General features: G+C 46.3%; 1 protein-coding gene across 1 annotated transcript in view; it reads left to right on the forward strand.

Annotated features, from left to right (window-relative positions):
• The window catches only part of LOC144135026 (uncharacterized), a 78,998-nt gene that overhangs the window by 18,491 nt on the left and 44,896 nt on the right, over positions 1-15,611 (forward strand). Inside the window, exons 5-7 of the mRNA XM_077667797.1 lie at positions 1,725-1,797; positions 8,157-8,180; positions 12,479-12,596. Of these exons, the coding sequence (XP_077523923.1) occupies positions 1,736-1,797; positions 8,157-8,180; positions 12,479-12,596 (204 nt within the window). The 5' untranslated portion in view covers positions 1,725-1,735. The remainder of the gene's footprint in view (positions 1-1,724; positions 1,798-8,156; positions 8,181-12,478; positions 12,597-15,611) is intronic.

Consider the following 15,611-nt stretch of genomic DNA (forward strand, 5'->3'; position numbering starts at 1 on the left):
ATAACCTCGGAGTCGCAGTCTACACTCTGAACAGAAAGGAGTAAAAAAGGGGAGCAAGCTGTCCCCTAGAACACCCCCTTTTATTAAAGTAAAAGTGCTAGAGGACAGATTCCTCCATTTTTTTCTCCCATATGTAGGCGTATTCGTGATTAGACTGCACCTACAGTGCGCGAGGGAAGTACGTTGTCTCGCGCACTGTCTTTAATGGTCTTTAATGACAATGGTCTTGGTCTTTAATGACCAAGAGCACAAAAATGCCAGTCTTTAATGGTCTTTAATGACAATAGTCTTGGTCTTTAATGACCAAAAGCACAAAAATGCCAGTCGCTGCAACCTACTCCGACACCACGCAGTATACAAACCGGGTGACCGCATATTAGTGTGGACGCCCATTCACCGCCACAGGCTGAGTTTAAAGCCTGTACGACACTCATTCGGCCTGTACACGATCATACGTGGACTTGGAGAGCTCGACTACGAAGCGGTCCCCGGCGGACCGACAGCATCACTGCGGCGCAAGAACGCGCACAAAAGCTGCGCATGTGGTACGCGTGAAGCGTTATTACGACTTCGTATTTGCATTATGACTTATTGTTTTTGCATTCTCTGTGTTTATATTGGCGCACATTTTTCTTCAACGTAAACCATCCGATCGGTGCTTATTTAAGAAGGAGGTGATGCCGCAGAGGCTTGCAAAGTTTATGTGTTCATGCTTAATGCCGCCGGAAGACGCGTTTATCGCTTTATTTGTGATGCACGACGCAGCTGTAGATTTATATGGAAACATAACAACAAAGTGTAAGAGATTTTGCTCTGTTCCTGACTTGTTGTAACTTCGCACGCCGTATCTTGAGAGAGCGCCTTTCTGTCTCTCTGTCTTCCTGTGTTCGTTCACTTGCGCCATTCAACTTTATGATGAACCAACTAGCCCAACAGCAATTACTTCTGTATCTATAAAGTCCGATGTCAGCTTTAAATTGAGCGCGGCCCAGGACAGGCAGACATTGTTCGACGACTGCCGAGAACGCTGGTTGGCGTTCCCGCCACCGAATCATTCACTTCTTTGTCGGTGCAAGTCAACCCAATAAAAAATTCTTTTCGAAGCTCTTTTCGCTGTCTTCCTGAGCGTCGGACAGCTGTCACCATTACGTGGCAATATGAATTTTACGAGCTGTTCTCTTATTTTAGCAAAAAAAAAAAGCGCACAAAGCAACACCAGTTCGAATGCAGCTGAGCAAAAGTTTAGTTTAGTTTATGGGGGCTTAACGTCCCAAAGCGACTCAGGCTATGAGAGACTCCGTAGTGAAGGGCTCCAGAAAGTTCCACCACCTGGGATTCTTTAACGTGCACTGACATCGCACAGTACACGGGGCTCTAGAATTTTGCCTCAATCGAAATTCGATCGCCGCGGCCGGGATCGAACCCGCGTATTTCGGGCCAGCAGCCGAGTGCCATAACCACTCAGCCACCGCGGCGGCGCAGCTGAGCAAAAGCTGTCATGGTAACGTGATGGTAATTCTGGAACATTTCGCGCATTAAAATAGTCATAGTACGTGGTAACGGCCTAGTCTCCAGATTCGATATTTTGGTGTTTGGTGCCGGTGGTCATGTTGATCTTACTGCCTCCCGGGAAACTATGCAAAGGTTTCCAGAGAAGTTCGACATAGTCGCGACTGATAGCTTTCATACCGTTCGCTCGGTCGTTTGCTCTCTCCGCACCGTAGCTGCTGTTTTCATGGTTGGAACGACGGACGATCCCGACGACAATGGCGAAGTGCTACGCGACTTAACGCTAAGGTAAGCGGCATGGTTCCGGAAAGTAATGGCTGTCAAATAGTCGCGTGATGCGTGGATATATGAGTTACTTGAAACTGGTCAGTACTTTTCGACGTAGTCTTAGCACAAAAGACATGCGGAAGAATATCTTGGATGGTTTAAACAAGGATGCTAAATAAAATAATGTGACCGAAGCCAAATAAAATTTTATCAAGGGCCCACACATCTTCCCTTCCCTACCTTTAAAAAGTATAAAGACCCATCATGAAGCTATGCATTAAAAATTAAAAAACTGTAAGCATATCCCTGGCAAAACACTTCTAGTCACGCGTCGCAGAAGATGCACCCAAAGATTAATATATTTACCGCTATAAAATAGAGACTCGGTTCTGCCGAACTTCCGAGAAAAAAAAAACGACCGTTATCCTGCTTAAATGTTGATAGGGTGGGATTCCAGCTGTGACATGGGTGCCTGACTCTGACACCGTCTTTCTTGGTGGCACTATATCCGGAAAGCGGATATTGCAACCCGTTTTAATGCATACCTTCCCATTCAAACTCCTCAGTGGAGCAAAACGTTTGGCTCAGTTTTTCTCGGCTGTCTTGGCTGTGATTCACATAAAAAACTGTTTGAAATAGGAAATAGGCGCGTGGAAAAGACGAGCCGTTGCGGAAAGTGCTGACGCACTGTCAAGCCGCTGATAAGAGCGGCGGCCGCCCACTTCGCCGCGGTCAGCGAGCACGCTCCGTTTGCGGGAAAGCCTCTGAGAGCTCTGCAGTATGGCAACGCACGAGCGCAGTCACGTGGTATTCTTTGCATAGTTCGCGGGCTTTCTTTAGATGCCGGAAAAAAGGACCTCGTAGGATATACAATGCTACATTAAACTAGATCGGTTGTTTCTAAATATGCTCTACAACCTAAAGTAATGCTGTTGGCACTGAAATGAATACTTGAAAATTTGCGCAATTTATCTTAATTAGGTAAATAGGCGGAATATATAAATATTCTCAGAAGCGCCACACGATGTCACGAAGACGAAGACAGCTTGACTACAATGGTGTACCGAAAACCTACTGACCACCAGCAATATTTGCACTTTGATAGTAGCCATGTGAAACCTGTTAAAACCAGCATCCCCTACAGTCGAACACTTCGGTTCAAACGTATCGGCTCTAAACAATCTGACTTTAAAAGCAACTGCGCCACACTTCGTAGCATGCTCATTAAACAAAATTACCCCCTCAGCTGATCGATCACGCCATAGAGCGCGCAGATACACAATCCCGAAAGATTCTACTTTCTAAAGAAAAACCAGATACTTCCTACTCAAACACCAACCTTGTCCTCACTCATTCTGCATCCGCATCAAAAGTTCCTTATAATATTCTCATGCAAAGTATTCGCCAGAAGGAAATATCCGTAGAGCCACCAACGGCTTTTTATAGAAGATCGAGAAATCTACGGGACATACTAACTTCCTCAAAAGCTACTGCTCCACAACCCACAGGCTGCCACCCTTGCAAAAAAAGCCGCTGTAAAGTTTGTCCGCATATGACTACGTCTCAGAGCGTTAGCAGTACTGGATCTAACTTTCATTTAAGAATTCAGGGTGGCTTCGCCTGCGATAGTGCGAGCGTCTTTTACCTACTCCAGTGTACCATATGTAACCTTGCGTATGTAGGCCAGACTGAAACCCTCTTTATATTACGCTTCAATAACAACGGAGCCTATGTTATACCCATCTCAAACCTGTCCCTATCAAGACATTTCCAGCTCTGAGGTCGTTTATTTCATCATATAACAGCTCCTATTCAGGAATCTGCATTTAAATCTAATGAAGACCGATAAATTAAAGAGTCCCTCCTGATCTATAAGTTTAATATAGTATCTTCTGGTTTGAACGAAAGCACGGGGAAATTGAGCACCCTACCAGTTCAAACGCACTGATATCCACCGATGTTAGTGCTATTCTGTTCGTTCTTTTTGTTCATATATATCGCCCCCCCCCCCCCCCCCCCCCGCGTTTGAGTTTAATCGCATTTGTATGTTCAACTTGCCGCTCCATCATATAACTAAAATTTCGCTACGTTCATCTTTATAGATCACCGCATAGGTATGCTTCTTATTTCTTCTTTTTTTGCGCTCGGACAGAACAGGCCGATCGCGTGATGAGTTATTTTTGTCAGTATGTAATAAAAGATGATACTTTTACCGTGTAGGCTGCTTTAGCGTGACCGTGTGTTTTTTTAGTGTTTTTAGAGTGTACAAATTCTCGATTCTTAAGTATTGCTGTCCAGTAATCCTGGTTTCTCGTCTTTGGACTGTAAGCATGACACGTGTAATCATCGGTCGTCGCATTCTGTAGCAAAGCTTGTTAACGCTTTAAATTTCGCAACGTACTCCTTCTGTTCAGCCGTTGTGACCCACATTCGTGGACCTACATACCGCGTTTTAGTCACGCGTGTATTATGTTTTTAATCTTCTGTGCATTATATGTTTGCACGTTTTTTGCGCACCCGTCGTCATATTCTGTGCCCTCCCTTCCTATTCTGTTATTCTGATTAAGGGCGTTCCACGGCCGTGGCCGAAACGTCAAATACGTTGTTTCAACGTTGGTCTCTGTTTAGTCAGTATATATATAAAAGTATATATAAAGAACAACCATGCCGCCGGTGGGATCCGAACCAACGACCTCCGAATATCGCGTCCGGTATTCTATTCGGAGCTCGTGGGTTCGGATCCCACCGGCGGCATGGCTGTTTTTTCTGCTGCTTTATAAGTAATTTTCTTTAAAATAATAGACTGGCACTACAAATTAAAAAAAGAAAACATTCTCCTATGCATCTTGGTTTCGGTGACTGTTGGCTTGCTTCATATGTTTGTCAAACGAGCCCCTCAATTCTTTTGCCTTGTCTGGTAATAGCTTAACGAGGGTCGCGGTTCTGGCAGTCCTGATGCCATAGGTAGCATAAGAGGGTCCTTGCACAGTTTCCGCCCTCGCCGTTAGATTAGATAACGTTCTACGTCACACTCGCGGTAATACAAGACGTCCTACGTCCACCGCTATGGACGAGGATGGCGCTGCTGAACACTCTCAAGCCTCGCTTACACGCTAAACATAAATACTCACAAAAGCAGCAGATTGGACAGCGGTCGCCGTAGCTCAGTTGGCAGAGCACCGGAAGCGATATTCGGAGGTCATGGGTTTGGATCCCACCGGCAGCCCGGTTGTTTTATCTGTTGCTTTATAAGTAATATTCTTTAAACAAATTGACTGGCACTACAAATTAAAAAAAAAGAAATATTCTCCTATGCACCTTGGTTTCGGTGACTTTTGGCTTCCTTCATATGTTTGTCAACGCTTCTCGAGTCTTGCGGCGCGTTCTTCTGGCGTCTCTTGAACGGGTTGTCTCTTACTCGCTTCGTTCCGTCGTTGTTTCTCTTTCGCGCTCTCCATAACGACTACAATACACTGAAGTGAAGCGCATGTATATATACACCCCGCGAGGCGACGCCTCCTCTCCCTCTACCCCAGCGGTGCACATCTGGTGGAGCGAGAGGCGACGGCAGCGGCGTCGACTGCGGCGCCATCTGTTGGAGCGCGGTTGCGGCGTTGCTAGGCAACAGCGGCTCAAGGTCCTTCGTCGGCCACGGCAAATGGCTAAAGTGCGACCACGGGACGAGCCGAGCTGGCTGGCTGGCTGGGGTAGTGGTGCTTTCGCAAGAAAATGCAGAAAAGGATAAAAAGTTATACACTCGAAGAACGTCCAACAACTTCTGAAGCGATTATCGGTAGGATGATAGCGCGATGCAGAGAAAAAGTTAGGGGAAACTTGTCTATGCATTTAGTGTTGCTGCAGGCAAGTGGCGCACACGACAACGTAAATAAGGAATTCCTGTGGAAAACCCTTTAAGATGGTCTCCCACGTTATATAATTCATTTCCTAGGGATATATATGGAGATAATAAAGTTGTAATCATCGGGAAGGAGTGAGAATTATAACTGTCGCCGTAAGCAAAATAATAGAGCAGGGTTGTCTTCTATGACTGCTGCATTCATGGTTTATCTGATACATATGAAAAAAGCCACCAGAAAGTGATCCAAGTTAGGATTTCATGTACACAGTAGTGCAACGGTCATAGACGAGCTGCTGTCCGCTTTCGTGCATGCGGACGATATTGTACTATCATCTGATAGCCCGAAGGGTTTTCAGGCTCTTGTTAATTGCTATGTAAACAACAGAGCCGCTCCGGGCTTGACGATTAGCGCCGTTAGGAGAACTCTGGTTATTATCATCAGTTATACTTGGCTAGTACTTACTATAAAAGACCACGAGATGCCTATAGACCGGCAGAATATAAATATCTACTGGTATGGGCAAACTACCGAGAGAAATACATAAAGAAGCATAACTGACTGTTGGGGCTAAAGGGCGATGAGATGCCGCGATTATGATGCATAGGGTTCTTCAGAGCTGCGACAAGTATGATGAACTGTGAGGCATTTGGAAAAGAATAATGCCGCCAGGGCTTACTCTTGGAAATGCGGCTTTGTGCCTAAGGTCACAAAACAGAAAAAATGAATTCAACCGAACAGACAATAGATGTACAGTCTGAAGAAAATCCGTAAAAACAATACAACCTTATACTAGAATGCGGTAGTGTCCACCCGGTTGTCGTTGCACGCTCAGACACTGTCCTTGATGTCCTAAGATTCAGAGAAAACGAAGTGCCTGAATCTGGAATATGAGTGAGCAAAAAGCGATTGGGAGATTGTTGGCTCAAAAGCAGCGCGACGACGTTAGGTTACGAATTAGGGATTAAAAATTAATAAAAAATGTAAATGTCTAGAAAATGGTATGAGTTTTAACGATTGCTGAAACGAATATAGGTACAAAAAGACGACAAAAGTCACAACTGCCACCGCGGTTTAATTGAGCACGCTCCTAAAATCCGTCCGTCCGTCCGTCCGTCCGTCCGTCCGTCCATCCATCCATCCATCCATCCATCCATCCATTCATCGATCCATCCGTCCGTCCGTCCGTCCGTCCGTCCATCCATCCATCCATCCATCCATCCATCCATCCATCCATCCATCCATCCATCCATCCATCCATCCATCCATCCATCCATCCATCCATCCATCCATCCATCCATCCATCCATCCAACCATCCATTCATCCATCCGTCCGTCCGTCCGTCCGTCCGTCCGTCCGTCCGTCCGTCCATCCGTCCATCCATCCATCCATCCGTCCGTCCAAGCAGAATGGAAGGATAACGCGTCCATCCATCCAAGCAGAATGGAAGGATAATCGCGTCGTTCTGCCTAAGCGTGCAACGCCGAGAGATTGAGGTTATGTGATGTACGCACCATCGAGCAGAGAGTGTAGCAGCGTAAAGGAAGCTAGATATAAACCATTGCGCACATAATGGAGCGCCGCAAGGCAAGCGACATATATGTACTCTGGCGGAGATATATGCCTCCTCCCGGCCGGATAGAAGGTGAAAATTTTCCAAATGCCTTTCTTAGGGAGCGCTTCTCCAAAGGGAGAAAAATGCCCGAAGTGGAAATTAGCTCCAGCTTTTTTTCGTAGAAAGGCGCAAATAAAAGCTGGATATTGCTCGTGGCTCGCATATAGAAAAAGTGCATGGAGAAAACATGGATGCCATATGCTTATCCCGAAAGCGAGCACATGCAGTTTAGCCGATAAATGTCGCCATGAAGAAGCGGAAGCTTGCTCGTATTTGTGCTGAAAACTGCCGAGCTTATCAATCAGTTCCGAAAAAGGCGCCTGTGTGCTTTTTTGAAATATTTGCGCCCCAAAGATAAAGTGGTTGCCATTTGAAAAGTTCGAATAGCGTTCACCCATTTCTTATTTTACAGCAAACGCAGTAGTAGGCTCATTGATCCCTATCAAGGCACTTGAGTTTGAGAGGAAAAGGTTTCATTCGAAGCACAAGCTTAGATAGGAGGCAGCTAAGCCAGCCACCTGCACTCTCGGTGAGCAGCACCTATCAACCTTAGCCTGTGTGAACTCCTATATTGCCACCCAATTTCACTCTCCAGGAGCTCACGCCATGGGGAAATAAAAATTATTTCCCCCGAATCACCCCTCGGTCTATACGACTGCTCACCCATCTACCAGCACCCTCCTCCTCACACGTGCTCCAACCTCCATGGTGAGGGTGGAGGAAGCAAAGTAAATATACACAGAGGAAGTTTTATTACAGTTGAGCCAGTGATTCGAATGCAGTTTTTGTCGGGTAGCACCCTCTTTTACGTCAAACTTCTATCATTTGAAAGTTTGTAAGTATGCAACTTATGTTAATCAATATATGCTTGATACTTAGAGGCTTAATTTTTGCTTATTTTCCGCAGACCAGCCGCTGCCAGGAGGTCGGGGTAAGCATTTAATAAAAAAATTCTTCTTTTGTCGGCGTCTTGTCGGAGACTGAGTCATGCTTAGATTGGCTTCTCGTGCTGTGCGTCACATATCAGGTGGGGGAGGGGAGAGAGGGACGGTTGGAAGATGGAGGGACGGCAATCCCTTTAAACGCCGCCTGCTACACCTAGCAGGTGAAGGCTTGACACAGGCTCAAAAAATAACAGCGGAAACGAGACACGGACGGAGAAGAGGCAAAGACGCCCACGAACGCAGACTAACAACTTTATTACGCGAAGAGCACAGGGCGTATATTAAGCAATCTCAGCATCTTGTCCAAACGCTAATAAAGATGCCAGCTATCCTTGAGCATCAATGCGAGGTGAGAGAAAGTGCGATTCAAGTACAAGTTGGACGGGCGGTTCTGCTTGACGCATGTTTGACTCCGGTGCCGAGTTGTACGTTTAAGTGTCGAGAACAAGATTGCAGTGTTGATAGTGGCCGCGGCGGCCTCTCTTGGTTGAGGTCCAATGCAAAAGCGCTCGTGCACCGATATTCCGACGCACACTAAAAAACGCACTGGCTGCAAATGAATTCCATGTACGCCGACACTTCGGCGCACAAGAGAACCTCAGTGTGAAGTTATGGTATAAAGATATCCTAATTCCTACTACAAGAAAACGCAGAGCCTTTGATGACCGCACCGGTTCGACCAGCACTCTAGGACCGACTACTACTGTCTTACCATTTGGCTGTTTGAACAAGTCGATAGGTTCAGCATAACTGCCGTTGAGACTTAAGCGCCACTAAAACTTACATAGTGCCGTGTTTTAAAGCCAATCTTAGAAGAACTAGCTCCACCGCGTTTTGGCCAGCCGTGGCGGGACGTGTGACGTGGTTGCACCATACAGACCTACAAGACGGAACGGCAGCGCTGTTACAAATTTTATTTACACAGTTTGTAAGCTATACAGAGATTTTTGTCAATACAATTTATGTACTTTCTATAGACAAATCCTCTAGATCGGTCTATACAAATTTCAAACCTTGTAGACAATCTATAGACAATCTATAGGTTTATGGCCATAGATTTTAGCGGGCTTGTCTCTTAGGCAGTAATATAGACTATGAACACGCAGAAGAAACAAGAAGGCAACAGAGTTTATAAGGAATAAGTAGAAACCTGTAGGCCACGTTTATAATGCAGTGCACTGTTCCGTGCAGATACTTGTGCTCGGGACGAAGCAGATAAGCGCGACGCGCGGGTTTCTAGAGCAAGCTGCGCGTCAAGCCACAAGAGGCCCCACTGCAAAGCATCCATGTTTGGCCGCATTTTGTTCAACCAGCTTGCGCGCACATTTGGAGCTGAGTCTTGATGAGCGCTAAGCGCTCGTGGATACAGCCAAGAGGCTTAGCAGTGCTGGGAATGCTGCGCATAGACAGGAGCTTAGTAAAGACTGCAGAGTTCTTCTTCGCTTCCTCGTCCCCTCGAGGTGCTTATTTGGCGTTGGACGGGAAGCACAGGGCCACAAGATAACAAACAGACGAACAGAGGAACTGGTATTTTATAAAAAAAACTTCAAAAGCGGTACATAAACTAATAAGCACAGAACAAAGAGGATCTTTGCATTCAGCTACCAAGCTGCCACAAATTTGCGACTTGCCAAAGGCCGTGGCGTGTTCCTTCGACGAAGCCTGACTAAGAACCGCGTAATGGCATGTAACATGCTTTCCAATAACCAACTCTGAAACTTCTAGAAGCGGGCGGCGGCGTCTGCCTCCTCTGCGTTCTTGAGAGGTGTGGAACTTTCACGCGCGCCGCCTCGCCGAGGTCGCGGGAGAGGCGGGCCCGGACGGGAGCGGCGGCAGCGGGCGCTCTAGAGAATGTACCTACCGCAAGTCTCCTCTTCAGCCTCCAGCGCACCCACCACAAACGCCTAGCGTTCGCTACTGGTCTTATGACGTCGGAACGCACAAACGTGCGGTGTAATAGAATTTTTTATAATAAACTGCACATCTCCAACCAAAAATGTTAACTTTAACCCAACGTTTCGAGGTCGACTCGGCTCCTTCATCAGGGGTGACTGAGGGCAGTAGCAAGCGTCTTTTAAGTATGGAAGAGAGTGGGCGGGGGGGGGGGGGGGGAAGAGAACGTCAGCTGTGTCGCCAAAGGCGCGGGGGAGGGATTGGGAGGGGGGTTTAGGCTGTTAGTCACGCTGGCGCACTGCAGGGAGGTGCTGAATGGCGACTTTTTTTCGTTGCGTTGAAGAGCGAAGTCCCTGGGCATACACTGGGGGCAGGTTTCCTTTTGTGCGGTTGATAGTGGAAGTAATGCACTGGGCCGCCACCTGCCATAAACACGCTGCTCGACAACATCGGGCCCATGCCAGGATCCAACTACACTTGCGTGCCGCCTACATCGAGACAAGGTAAAGTCGGCAAAGACAAAGTGAAGCCCGCACGACGAACCGCCGAAGTTGTTGGTTGAATCGCGTCATGCGTTGTAACTCTCCCGTGCGCCTTTTCTTGTCCTGTGTTTTCTGGTGTCTCCTATTCAGCTCCTGTTTCCTAACCAAGAGGGAAGCTGTCGAGTTCAGGCGCCTGCTGGCAGAGAAAATGTTTTATTCTGACTCTATGTTGCAAAACTGCACTGAGGTCAACGCGGCATGCTCAAATAAGGAGGTCTGGTTTTTTACACGCGCCGAAATATAACCATACGGCCATCGAAGCATGGCCTTTCGCGAGCCACTAGCCAACAACACAGCGCAACAGGCGCTGATCCCCAACGGCGGGTGAGCAGAGATTTCTTTCTGAATGAGGTTTGCATAGTGTGACATGGTGCTGTATAGTGTGCCATGGGTGGTATGGAAAGTGAGGCACAACGTCCTATAGCTGAACAGGGCCTATGAGAGGAAGCATAAACAAGAACTTCAGATTCGACCACCCGGAGCTTTTAACGTACCCTTGCTTGACTTGGAAAGGAAGGATTAAAGGGCAACTCTGAGGTTAATTACGACATATCACATTTAACTGAAGCTACTACTGTACATTGTTCTTAGCCTTATGATCCTGTGCGCTGCATTTTGCAGCTGGCCGGCGTTTTTGTTCAGCGCAAGTGAATTTAGTAATAATAATTGGTTTTTTTGGGGGGAAAGGAAATGGCGCAGTATCTGTCTTATATATCTTTGGACACCTGAACCGTGCCGTAAGGGAAGGGACAAAGGAGGGAGTGAAAGAAAGGAAGAATAGGTGCCGTAGTGGAGGGCTCCGGAATAATTTCGAGCAGCTGGGGATCTTTAACGTGCACTGACATCGCACACCACACGGGCGCCTTAGCGTTTTTCCTTCATAAAAACGCAGCCGCCGTGGTCGGGTTCGAACCCGGGAGCTCCGGATCAGTAGTCGAGCGCCCTAACCACTGAGCCACCGCGGCGGGGTTTAAGTGAATTTGCAATTCTCCCTTTTCGTGGCTTCACTCGGTTAGCATACATGACGTGATTTGTAGGTCGTCCAATCCGTACTGCGTTGCTCGAGACGCACAGTTGTTTTTTTTTGTCGTCTTTAATGGCTTGCTGGTCATTGGTCTGAAGACGTATTTTGCTATTATTGGAGGCAGGATCAGAAGAATGTATCCGCATCACTGACCCAAAATAATCGATAATCCTTCAGAGTGGTCATTTAAGGTCTTTTTCTGGATGCTTTTTGTGCACAGGTTCAGAGCACAAAATTTTCGAAGGGTTTCTACGCTTATTTATTTATTTATTCATTACCACAAGGACCCCGGTTAAGAGGCTTTACACTGTAGCATTGTGGTGAATAAAAAAAAAACGCGCCTTATGTTCGTAATTATTGTTTTTCCCAAAGTTTAAGTTTAAAGATTAGAATAATTTGTGAGTAGCGGTTTACACAATGATGCCTTTAAAGGGGTCAGACGGTACTGTGATCTACAAATTTGAAACATATCTTTTAAAGGCAGGTTCGCACTTTCAACTCTGGTAATAAATAGACGCCATGCTCTTAGGTCCTTGTTATGAGTATGTCCTTTCTTAGCGCTATTTGATTGTATGATCAATCAGTTCTTAATTCCGCCTAGATTACATTAGTGGTTTATTATGACCAGTTAGTAAACTAAAACTAGCGAATTTCATCCCCGTGCTCATGAAACATAATAATCTCATTCATCACAAACCACCATCGCTAACTACTACCATGAATATGATGTTAGGCTCTCTGCCTGAACGAAATGCATTTGGAAACACAGTAAGCGGAAACAAAACAGAAGGTTTTAAGTGCCTCAACTCCTGTTACCCACTTTCAGGCTGCAGCGCCTGGAAGCGGAAAGCCTCAGGAAATACACCAGTGAGAGAGTCATTCTCAAACCCTCCAAACCAATCAAGGAGTACAAATACTTCAGCGTTTATTCCAAAGAGGAAAAGGTACGCATGCTTTGTACTAGGCTTGCTTTTATGCAATGCGTTTACGGATGCTGTAATGCTCTTTTGGGCATTTCATTAGGATGAGGAAAAGAGCCTATATACAGGAAGATAACGATAACAATGCAAATTTAGCATATGCATTGAAACCATTAAACCGAAAAAATAAACACAAACAAGGGAAAGACAGAAAAGATAATACGTATTAAAGTCGAAGAAACGCAAAATGAACATACACGGTGAAGCAAGAAAAAAAACACTCTTGCTTCATCCATCGGTTATTAGATGGTTTGTGAAGCAAATGGCATCGTGTTTGGCGTAACGACGCAGCATCACTCTTTAACTGAAGCATCGCGAGAAGCTCTCCTTCTCTCTAGGGAACGGACAACTGCACCAGTCCTCTTCCCCGCGGTGCCTACTCTCCACGGCGACGTACTAGTAGTACAGCTAAAACTCGACTGCACGAATCGAAGAGCAACTACGGAATAACGCGTTTAATTGGGAAAGTAATGAAATCGAGGAAGGTATTTATTCGCCCTCCGAAATCTAAGCTTGTAACACACAAAAGCTGCCGCTGCATCGCACTTTCCGGCTACCCGCGCCTGTGCGTGCGATAAGTACACGGAAGCAGTCCGAATCGTTTGTGCGTGAGAGCGCCTTAACGTAAAACGGATTCGAAGCCAACGTGGCAAGCTCCGCCGACTGCCGAGTCCCCAATTCCGTGCAATGGCGCCTCTTGCTGACCCGTCAAAACAAAACCAGGGCCGAAACTTTGGCGCCTTGGTGCTGGCACACTGCGAACAAGCTTCTAGACATCATGGGCAAAATAAGTGAGAATTCACCTTTATTTTGCTCATTTATTCCGAAAAATACTTAGTTAAATTGGCTTTACTAGCAGGCTGTCTCGTTACATCGGGCTATTGAGCACATTGATTCCTATGGGCTCTTGCTAGGGAATGAAAATTTCTTCATTAGATCGGCAACTTCGTAAAACTACTGGGTTTCATAGACAGGGTTTCAACTGCAGTCGGGCACGGAGTTCATGTAATAAAATGGTGCAGTCTGAGGGAGCCTGAATTCGGAGATTAGGTGTATCTCGCGACACCTATGAGCCCTAAAATGAACAATGCACAAGTTACGAACTCTAAGATGGCATACGATGCCCACGATGACATCGCTGAGGCACTACTAGTACTAGTCACGCCACTACCTAACAGTATGCTTACCCCGAGGCAAGAAGCAAAGCTAGGGCAAAAGCTCTACACGGAATGCGCAGATAACATGAACAAGCGGTATTTGTAGATGCCGCAGAATACCAAGAGAAACAAGCGTTCGCACTAGCAGCGGTGTACACGGAAGGCAGACTGTTGGTCTACGGCACAACTAAATCGAGATCCTCAGAAAAGGCAGAAGAGGCGGCTATCGCCCTTGCCATCGTTAACACCAGTGCTGATAATATAAGACGCGACTCTAAATTCGCCATACGCAATTGTGCGAGGGGAGAATTTCTGAGGCAGCAATGAACACATCGGGTAAAAAAAAAAACATAGAAGTATTGTTTGGGTACCGGCTCACTCGGGGAATCCTAATAACGAAGCGGCACACTTCAAAGCTCGACTATTCGTCAGCCGAGCAGAGGATGCGGTTGTTTTTGAGAGTTTCTCAAAGGACAGCCTAGCATCATATCCCGACATTACAAACCATTTTAAACTAGAGAGGAAGATCTCAATTCCCTGCACCTGGCTACACCTTGCATAAGGGGCAGGAGACCACCTGCAGGTGACTCCAGACGTGATACTTAATGACTCCTTGCTTACTATCAAAATTTTTTAAGAGTGATAACGACCCGTAATGTACGCTCTGTGGCGAAATAGCCACTTACAATCACATATTGTGGAACTGTAAACAGGGGCCGCCACCAGAATCTTTTAATACAAGTTCCTACTCTCGATCAATCGGTGGCCGTTCTTGGTCAGATCAGACCTGGGCGTTCAAACGCGGGCCATTGAATGGGGCTTAAGGCCGCTGTCAGCCGTGGACTGCTAGCCACCCAGCACGAATCATCTGCATTTTGCCTTCTTACGAAATAAATGTTTTGCAATTCTAGACTGTATACAACCATGCTGGGACCTGAAGAAAATCGATCGAGACCCGCGATAGAAATGCCTCGGTATAATATTCGAAATGAAAATTTAAAATCTGGGTCAAGCAACACGTTTCAAGGCAGAAGAAAATGGCGACGAAGACGAAGAACGGCGGCAGTTTAATATGAAGCTCCTTAGACGACGTCTCCGTCTGCCAAATCTGCTAAATCTGGCGAACACGAGACGACAGCAGATGGCACACTCTGCAAGCACGCACGTCCACATGTTCCGCAGGCCCGCTAAGGCTAACTAGGGCAGCATCCTTTTTGTTCAGGCATTTTAGTTACGTAATGCCGCAAATCAGGTGCTTGCAGCGTCTTCCAATTTCCTTAAATAACCTTTATTATGAAAACAGGAGAACTTCGTCACATTCTTACCTGCTGAAAAATGCGGGATTAACTTGTTCTATCGTGCACTCTCAACGCGAATACGGCTGTATGCATGTGATAAGGTAGTAAGGGTTCTCAAGCGCACTCAGTTATAAAATAGAAAGCGCTAGAGGACGGCTTACTCCTTCTTTACTGTTGTCTCTTTAGAGTGTACTGCATAAAATGTAGTGCTGTATTCCTTCATGGAATAAGATAAAATCTTGCCTATAGCATAACCTGAAGATAGTTCGCTTTTGCGATGCATGGTTGGGGTCTCTAGAACACCAGCAAGTATTGAGCTGCGGGAGGGCAAGTAAGTGACGTTGTCTGTGAGACCGCTTAGGATGTAATTTGAGAAACCACACTGTATGACTCGAAGAGAAACTTGGTGAGCGGCATAATTGTCCGGAAATCTGCATTTCTTTCATTATTTTTTTTTTGCGCTTGCCATACGGGAGTTCGAGTCGAGCCTCATGTACTCTTGCAGGCTGTCTTCTGCGTCTATT

This window comes from Amblyomma americanum, chromosome 5 (assembly GCF_052857255.1).
Source record: "Amblyomma americanum isolate KBUSLIRL-KWMA chromosome 5, ASM5285725v1, whole genome shotgun sequence".
Classification (NCBI taxonomy): Eukaryota; Metazoa; Arthropoda; class Arachnida; order Ixodida; family Ixodidae; genus Amblyomma; species Amblyomma americanum.